Genomic DNA, 9,872 nt, shown 5'->3' on the forward strand with positions numbered 1-9,872 from the left:
AAGAAAATAAACTACCTAATTAGCAAAGAAATGAATGCTTTATGCATTGAATAATCAATGCATATCAGAATGCCTAGTAGTTAGGCCATTCAAACTCAGACTATGCCGCTGACATTGATGGTAGAAGATCCCATGACCAATCATGTTTACACTCTCGGTAGCCTCGTACTGAGCTGGAAGGCAACTTTGCAACCAACAGTCACTACGTCTACTACAGAGGCAGATTACACGACACTAACTGAAGTTGCAAAAGAGGGGTTTTGGTTGAAAGGTCTAGCAAGTGATCTTGGTATCCACCACGATCATGCAACAATTTTATTGTGATAGCTTGAGTGCCATATGTTTGGCGAAGGATCAAGTACATCATAAAAGAACTAAACATATAGATATTAGGTATCACTTCTTTCTTACCGAAAAGTGAGTTAAAGTAGAGAAAATCAGCACGCATGAAAACTCCGTCGATATGTTTACGAAGCCAGTACCACTTAGCAAATTTAGTCACTACTTAAGACTTGGTAAATTTTAATAGCTGGAAGAAGCCCTAAGGGGTGCATCTGAGTCCCATAAAGGGACAATCTGGGTTTTTTCATAGAGCAAATAGGTATATGTGCTCTTTCAGGAACATATCTGGTATTCCTAAAAGAGTAATCTGGGTACCTCATGATACATCTGCATAGAAGGGGAGATGTTCTGGTCTGAACAATTCAAGTCAAGATGGAGAGTTGTTGAGATAATGCCTTGAACTTTTGTTTTTTGGAAACTTTTGGGTTTCCTTATCGGACTTGGATTATGAAACTCTTAGTTATCCTTTTCATATTAGGTTTAGCGATCTATAAATATCTCTTAATAGATGCTCTAGAATCATGGAGAAAATAGTATGAACTAGTTCATCAACATCTACGACTAGTGTAATGTGTTTTTTCTTGAGGAATAATAAAGCTTCTTCTCTTCTATTAACTTCAGTCCCACATTTAATATTTTGTTTTGATTCTCTTGATCGATCGAGGTTCTTGACTTCATACAACAGTGAGGGGTTGTTTACTTGCGACTTAATTAAGCTTATTGGTCTATCTGGCTTTATTCGCACAGCTCATTTGGGTTGTTTACTTATGGTTTATTCGCATAGAACATGACTTAATCGCACAGATAGAATTGGTGTGTTGTACCCATTCAGCCACAAAAATGACACACATGCCCCTTATTTAAAGCATCGCCTCCTTCCCAGATGAGACACCCCATCGTCGGCCTCTTTATGATTTTATGTTTTGATATTCAAATAATTAATAGTGGGGGGTAAATTGGTCATTTATGTTATTCAGACTGTTGGTTCAGATAAAAAAAGGTAAACAACAACACTCATTTATCTAAACAGACAAATTCATCCATATAAGATTTAATAAAAAATTGGTAAACAAGCCATGAGAATGTTACCCAATGTTGGGCACTTGCATGAAAATGAAAATCATCATGGATGTTACAAAATGACCATACATTGTTTGTCATAAATGTTACAACTCTTAAATAAATGAATTTGATTTTATTGAAAAAAGACAAATTATTTTAAACAAATTTGAAAATATCATCATGGTTTAAAAACAACAAACTATAGAATTCATGAGGTTAACACTTGTACTATATATATATATATATATATATATATATATATATATATATTAATTCTCGCATTTTCTTTTAAAATGACTCGGGAACCAAATCGGCATCTTACAAGAAACAACTCAATTCAACTCAACTCAGCTCAGATACCGTTACCTTATATAACACAACACAGTTGGTTTCAGGATGATGATATACAGTTCCTTAAAGAATGTGCTCACATTTGCTCATTTGTTGCAAAAGTGCATTAGCTTTCCTTTGAGCTCTACTTGTTCCACATCTACTCAACTCCACCAAATGTTCATAAACACCATATTGAAGTGCAGCCAATATCAAACAAGAATTACTCAGTCCGAGCTCCAGAAGAACTGCCGTCGCACATTCCTTGTTCTTCGGGGTTCCATCCTTAACGAACCCAACAAGCGTCTCGATAACCGATAACTGCCCGATCCCGCTTTGCCCTTCCGGCTGTTTAGCAAGAATCGACAAAATCGAAAGGGCTTCATCAACCATCCCTAATGACTTCTCTTTCAAAAGATGAAGCAACGGCTCAATGATCCCGGCTTTGATTGCTCGAGTTTTGTTTGATTGGTTCAACGAAAGATTAAACAACGCGGTTGCAGCATCTTTTTTGCCTCTAACCGTACCGTTTTTTAGCAGTTTGACCAATGGTGGAATCCCTTTTAAGCTACCGATCATCACTTTGTTTTCGTTTAACATCGAGAGACTAAACAAAGTAGCGGCCGAGTTTTCTCTTGCTTCATCTGTGCCATTTTGGAGAACTTCAATAACAGCAGGAATCGCACCTTCTCGTGCTATAAGTCTCTTATTCGCCTCATCAAGCGACAAATTCAACAACGCGGTGACGGAATGTTCTCTGACTTTCCAATTCGGAGAGTACAATAGTTTGACCAATGGCGGGATCGCTCCACAATTCGCAATCAAGATTCTGTTTTCGGGGTTCTCTTTTGACAGCATTCTGATCTTCTCGACAGCTTGACTTTGTGTACTGAGTTGACTCGACGACATATTTTGAACCAACAAAGAAACCTCGTCTAGAAACGCGTTTTGGTTTTCGGCAATCGAGAAACTTTCCCTTTTTGGCAACTCAAAGTTGTTCTTTTCGCACCACTGAAGAATGAGATTGCGAAGCGCAAAGTTTGGGGCAACTGCTAAATGACTCAAAGTTTCACCCGTTTTCGGGCATGTTCGATGATTTGAATTCAACCATTTCTGGATGCTTTCCCTTTCATATGTCTACAAAATTTAGCGGCAAATTGACTTCAAAATGTGAAAGAAAAAGAAAGCCCAGACAAACAATAAAATCAGTTTTATAGAAGGCTTAAAATATCTAAATGTCCTAATAGATTGCCTTTTAGGACTTCAGTTAATAGGACCAAACAATTGTAAGTCCTAGGTACAATAGGTTGTTGGAACATGTTTGGGCATCCTAGCTGTCCTATTAGCTCTTTTTTGTAAATAAAATGTTCTATTAGTTCTTTTTAAATATGTCATATTAGCTTTTTTTTAAATGATATGTCCCCTTGGCTTTTCTACAGGAGGCTCGTAAGCATATCCGTTTATAGGACATTTGTTTTTATAAGACAATTTTTCAAAACGTTATGTAAAAAGACTAATAGGACATTTTATATCAAAATTATTCTAAAAAACTTGTTAAGTATATCTTATTGTAACACACTTACAAATTGTTTGGTCCAAAAAACTAGTCTATTAGAACGTTTAAACATTTTTGACATCCTATAAACCCGATTTTGTTGTAGTGATTGTTCGTCTGTAAGTATGAAACTTACCCTTGATGATTCTAAATTTATCATATATATATATATATATAGCGTTAAAAATCAAAAACCGAACGAGTAGAGTAAACGTACCTGTCCGGTAGCGATGATAACAGGATCCGTCATGATCTCAAGCGATATTGGACAAAGAAACTCATGAGGAATTAGCATAGACCGACATCTCTCCAAGCATCTTAATGACGGAGATTCTTCAAGAACTTTACTGTTGTGGTTAACCTCATCAAAGCCTGCAACTTGTTTGAATTTCCTCAAAAGATCCACGATTTGTTCAGTGCTCTCTACGTGCTTCGTGGTACCTCTTTCCTTAACAAGCTTCCTAACGGCTACCGTCTCGATTTCCAAGTCTCCAACTGAAGATAAATCTAGTTTTTTTGCTAGTCTCTCTAATATTACAATATCCGCATTTCTTTCATCATTTTTCGAGAAAATGACCATCATGTCCATGGCTAGTTCTATGTCTAATGTATCCGTTCTTCGTTTTGCTCCTTGTAGTTGCTTCCGGAGTAGATCAATCTACGAACATCAAAATCAAAATCAAAACCTCAAAAGCTACTCGATAATGCATACTTTTACTGAATAAGGGTGTGTATGGTATGCGGGTGAAAGCGAGGGTAGGTATGAAAAGTTTTAGGATTTTAATTTGTAGTAGCCTGTCCTGTCCTAGCACAGCAGACAACAGCTACCATGAATCCGTGCATTTGACTCGTAAAGTCAAAGCCAGTGTAATTCGAGATGAACTTGAGTAAACTTTAACATCAAACTTCATCTGTCGTATTTCATATGAGATATTTTTACATGGGTAACAACCTTTTTTCTCTAATACTAGATTATTAATCTAAATAAATTTGAAGTTGAAAGAGATTGTTTGACCTTTAAAAGTCAAATCTTGGAATCTTTGGATCACAGAAAATGGTTGCATGTGCAAGTGAACATCAAGTGTTTCTAACTTTGACCCTTAATAAACAAACAAGGTTGTACTAAATGCATGTTACATGTTAATTAATTTCCTTAATCCAAGCATTTCCTTAAATATTTTATGAACCCAGAAACCACTCAATGAATAATGCGATAATCATGTTGAATACCAACAACGAAAAGGTTGTTTCTTGGTTCTTAAATTTAGTTCGATTATTATGTTAATTACAGTTGTTCATCATCAAATCAAATTCACCAAAATATAGAATTTAGATGATGTTAAAAAAACTAAACTCTTACTTGTTCTTGAACTTCTTCAGAGATCCCAAGTTCTTGATACATCAATCCATCTAAAGCTTCATTCAACTTATCATACACACAATGAAATCTACTCATAACTGCATCACTCTCCATTGCCTGAAACAAAACATAAAGTTAGTATATTGGCAGAAATACCCTTTTGAGATCTTGATATATAAACAGTAAAAAAGGAAATGACCAGAAAGATCTTGCTTCCAAAATTGCAATGCTTTAGCAATTTCTTAGCAGAAAGAAGTGATTTGTTGAGAATAACAAAAGACTGCAATGCCCTTGTGGGTATTGATTGATTCATCTCTTTGATTTCTTCTAAAAGTGGGAGTAAAAGCTTCAATCTTCTCACAAGCTTCAAACACTCTTTCCTTTGTGTTCTTCGGAACCCCATGTAAGATCCAACTGTTTCGATCATTTTCATCATCTCCCCCACCAAATCATCATCATTTCTCAGAATCTCCATTTTTTTTTGGGGGGGGGGAGGGGGGCTTCAAGATTCAAGATCAAGTTTACAGCTTTAAAAGGGGAAACTTTATGAGCAAACCTTCGAGGAAAGTGGGTATTTTCTTTTCTTTTTCTTTGGGGTTGGGTATTATTTTCAAGAAAAGAAAAAAGAAAACGAAATTTGAAGGGATAAGAGAGTGAGTGAAAGTAAAGGCACCAGTAAATGGCGGCCCCATTTATAGATATTCCTTTATGTGCAAAACCCCATCGTCCTTTTCATTCATGTACCACTTATTTTTTTTCATTTTCTGAATCTTGATCTACATACACACACATTAATATAATTATACAAATGTTTCAACTTGTAAATTTTTTGTTTTTTTTTTTTGACAAATTATTATAATTATAAGAGTTTTGATTGTGTCTGAATTTTGTAAGGTATCTTTTTTAGTATTTTATAAAAATAATTAATAATTTTTTGTAAGATATAATGATTTAAAATTTATGTTTTTGTTTTTTAATGTTTTAAGACTGTATTATTCATTAGTTATCAAGTATATTGGAAGGGAATGGTTCATTGTAACTATTTAAGAAATAAAAAATATATTTTAACCCAATGAAGAACTAAGAACACTTCTTTACTTCTTAAATGAACTTATTAGTGATATATATTTTTGGAATAAATATATTTGTAATATTAATCATAATAGTTGTTTTATTTTGTCTTTATTAAAGATATTTTTATAATAAATCAAAATCAAATAGTTATATTAAATTACATTTCTACTTAAATATTAAATAATAACAAACCTTACACATGTTGACATTCGAAAACAATTTTTATACTTAATGATAACAAAATATAGAGTAAACATGTGCTCATTAACATGGAATTTATAAAAATAGATCTTGATTTAATTTCATATGTATAATACTTTTCATGTAAAAAATATATAAGTTTTTAAATCAACTTTACTTTCTTATCATTTGACAATTATCATATAAAAATTAGTAATTTTAATCAAAAAATCCTTAATTTTAATAGGAATTAAATATAAGTAGTGTTTAAAAAAGACACGTCATGACGACGTAAAACGCGTCTTCGTTGTTATCATAAGGCCCATAGTGTCTGTGTAAGGCGTAACTCACACAATGACACCTTGAGATCTCACTATGCACATGGCATGCGTTTTTTTGCAAGATATGGGTTTTTCCAATTTTTAATTTTTCTTTAAAAATGTTTTTTAACTTTTGTATTTTTACAATTTTAACTTTGGATATTATATTTTTACAAACTTAGTTAATCACATCACTTACAATTTCTTGAATTCACACACGTCACAGGCTCAAAGTTAAAATAAAGTTGTAAAACCCTTCCATGCTGTATTTTGACTATCTGATCACAAACTTTAGTCTATGTGAATGTAAAAAATATAATATCATTATATTATCAAATAATAAATAAAATACATATATGTATATAGGCGAAGGATCTGTGAGAAGAATAGTCAAGGTAAGAAGCGTAAGAAGAGATCAGGACTCTTGATCACTTTTAATCTCAAATTCACCCATGAATCATGTTTGATACGAGGATTGATCTGGTGCATCTCATCCTAATGTGCATCAAGGGGGGGGGGAGATTCCTTCTTACGTTTCTCACTTTATCTCTCATTATTACTGAAACCCAACTCTACGTATATATATATATATATATGTATGATATTATTCACATAACATATATTAGAAAGAACATTTTGATTTTCAAAATTAACGCTCTCTATTTCTCCAAAAAAAAAATCGTTTCACAATGTGTTTGTTTCATATGTATTTGGTTCAAAATATGAAAAAAAATTTAATTGCATTTTTTGTTTCACAAACACAAACAATGAAATAAATATATGTGAATCAATACAATAAATTCAAGCTATGAATGAAAAAAATATGATATAAAATAACACAAGGTGTACAAGTTCTCAACTCAAATGAAATCCCTATACCTCATAATAAAATAAACATTTAAATTTTTTTAGGGTAAATTTTGAAAAGAAAAAAAACACTTAAAAATAATTAAATAGTTAAATTAAATATTGCATATCTTCATACATTATATATGTTTGTATCTATATCTATATCTATATCTATATAATATAATGAGTTGGGTGGGGAAGGGGGGATGAGATGGTAGTGTTAATACGCGGTTTATGCGGGGTTCTAAAAATGGAAAGTGAGGTTGAAAATGAAGATGAAATGGGTCCTTTTCTTCACGCGTATTGAATCATGCCTTTCTGTTTTTGGCAATTTAAATAATTTATGTCTCATTTGTTACATAAATTATATTTCTGATATCATGTAACACGATTGTTGTTTTTGTTTGTTCGAAAGATTTTTTACACAAAAATGTCATACTTCTCTTCAATCATATCTATGTCTAAATCGGTTATGATCATTTACGATGACTATTCTAGGAATCACACATTACATACATATATACATATATATATATATATATATATGTATATATATATATATATATATCTATGTATATATATACATATCTATATATATATATATATGTATGTATGTATATGTATTGCAACAAAATGGTAGGCAGTTAGTTATTCCTTATATTTTATCTAACTATTGTATCATTCAAATGTACTCGTTTTGACAAAAAAGAAATTAATACAACTATTCTAAAATCAACCAATTGTTGCATTAATTATACATATAGATGGTAGAATGATAAGATGTGTATTATGTCTATAGTAATGCAGTTGTTTAAGTAGATAATTTGACTATGGGGATGTTTGGAATTGCTTATAAAAACAACTTATTAACTTATTCTTGTGTGACACCGGTAATAAGCATTTTTTAGTGTTTAGATAAACAACTTATACTAGTACCAAACCGGTAATAAGGAGTTTTTGAAGAAGTTAAACCCTTCTGACTTATAATAAGTTGATAAGTGCTTTTGTAGAAAAAACATAAGTAGTTTCAAATAAACAATCACAAACACCTCCTATGACAAAGATTTTTTTTATGTTTCGTAAAGATTATAAATGTTTGATTTGACATATAAATTTAATAATTATATTTAATGTATTAATTTATTTATAAAAATTACAAACAAATATTATAGGTCAACACAATTCCACCGAGACAAATCACTCGTTACGATATGCTTTGAATTTGTAATAGTTTTGATACGTTACTAAACGCATCTCAATTGATCATTTTGTCATCTACAGCTGAAACTTAAAACGAGAAGCGACCACTGGTCGAAACATAATACAATCTTTGTATCTTCTCAAATGTTACTACACGTACACATGTTTGTTTTTATATTACATGTTCAACTCATCTTCATTTGATTACGTCTTACACCATTCTATCAAATTAGAATATAAAAAATCAGACACGCAATCATTGAATTTAAAAAATATCATGAAATATAAAAAGTTACATCATGATCAGATTTTATTTTATTTTTGGACACATTCATGATTGGATTATTACAAAATACCACATGTCACCTTTCCTGATCTTTTAGTCATAATAAAACATATTAAAGAATAAACATGAAATGACAACAACATAGAGACATGTGTCTTAACATTTTACATATATATTTAGATATAATATACATGAGAAGTTAAATATTTTATAAAAAAAAAAAAGTTTCAATATCATATATGATTATATTCATTTGGATCTGCTTAATCATATATGATTAGTCGTTTGTGTGTTATCAATACAACATGTGTTTAATGATATATGATTAAACACATATATTATGCATGTAATCATATATGATATTGAAATTTATTATATTCTCATAAAATGTTTAGCTTCCCGTTTGAACATGTCCCCCCCCCCACACACACACACACACACACACATATATATATATATATAGAGAGAGAGAGAGAGAGATAAGTTCAATTGGAAACCGATTTTCGGTTGTAAACAGGAGACAAAAGAGAGTGTGACACAGACATCCACATTTAGTATGAATAACGAAGGTGAATGCCCATGAACTATTCATGATAAATGATACAACATTGATGATGAATAATACAACATTTATGGTGAATAATACACGATCATGATCTACGTTAAATTGATTCACTAGTCATAATGAATAATACTCATTCATCATGAATGATATTACATTATTCATGATGAATAATCCGTGAAGATCTAAGACACGTGTCGCGCTCTCCTTTGTCCTCTAGTTCACAACCGAAAATTGGTTTCCATTTTAACCAACCCCTATATGTATTTATATATAGGTGAATATTAAAAGAAGAAGAAGAAGATCAAAATACGACACACACACACACACACATATATATATATATATATATATATAGAGAGAGAGAGAGAGAGAGAGAGAGAGAATGATCAAATGCAAACAACCGTTATTTGTACAAGCCGTGCAAGTCATCCTTATCCGTCGATTTTATTGTTTAATTTAATGATTTTGTTTCATGAGATTGTTTAACATTATGAAATTGCTTCATATAATACTTTTATAGATGAAATTATTTTTTATATGGTTATGAAATTTTAATGAAATTGTTTCATGTATTTCTTTAAAATTAATATAATGAAGATGATAATATCCATGATTAACACTCTCCATAATAAAAATGATTAATCAATCTCTCATAATTACAAAAAAATGAAAAAAAAAATATGATTTGTTGAACGAGGTTTGTACGATTTGTACAAATAACATGGTTTGCAAAGTAAAGCTCCTCTATA

The 9,872-nt window shown here is 31.4% G+C and overlaps 1 protein-coding gene across 1 annotated transcript; it reads right to left on the bottom strand.

The window, feature by feature from the left end:
- Nucleotides 1–1,716: 1,716 nt before the first annotated feature.
- LOC112525851 (U-box domain-containing protein 15-like) lies at nucleotides 1,717–5,242 on the bottom strand. Its single transcript, XM_025136143.1, has 4 exons — nucleotides 4,849–5,242; nucleotides 4,650–4,766; nucleotides 3,507–3,947; nucleotides 1,717–2,871 (listed from the first exon to the last, which is right to left on the bottom strand). Exons 1-4 carry the CDS (start codon nucleotides 5,122–5,124, stop codon nucleotides 1,819–1,821), a joined length of 1,887 nt encoding a protein of 628 aa, XP_024991911.1. The 5' UTR covers nucleotides 5,125–5,242; the 3' UTR covers nucleotides 1,717–1,818.
- Nucleotides 5,243–9,872: the final 4,630 nt, after the last annotated feature.

This window comes from Cynara cardunculus (assembly GCF_001531365.2).
Source record: "Cynara cardunculus var. scolymus isolate 2C chromosome LG 13, CcrdV1, whole genome shotgun sequence".
Classification (NCBI taxonomy): domain Eukaryota; kingdom Viridiplantae; phylum Streptophyta; class Magnoliopsida; order Asterales; family Asteraceae; genus Cynara; species Cynara cardunculus.

Bases quoted from the DNA above. Each gene is read 5' to 3' on its own strand.
- LOC112525851 (XM_025136143.1), bottom strand. From the start codon at position 5,124: ATGGAGATTCTGAGAAATGATGATGATTTGGTGGGGGAGATGATGAAA. The intron at 4,767-4,848 runs GTCATTTCCTTT...GTTTTGTTTCAG, and splicing joins TTGGAAGCAAGATCTTTCTG to GCAATGGAGAGTGATGCAGT. The intron at 2,872-3,506 runs GTACGTTTACTC...TAAATTTTGTAG, and splicing joins TTATCATCGCTACCGGACAG to ACATATGAAAGGGAAAGCAT.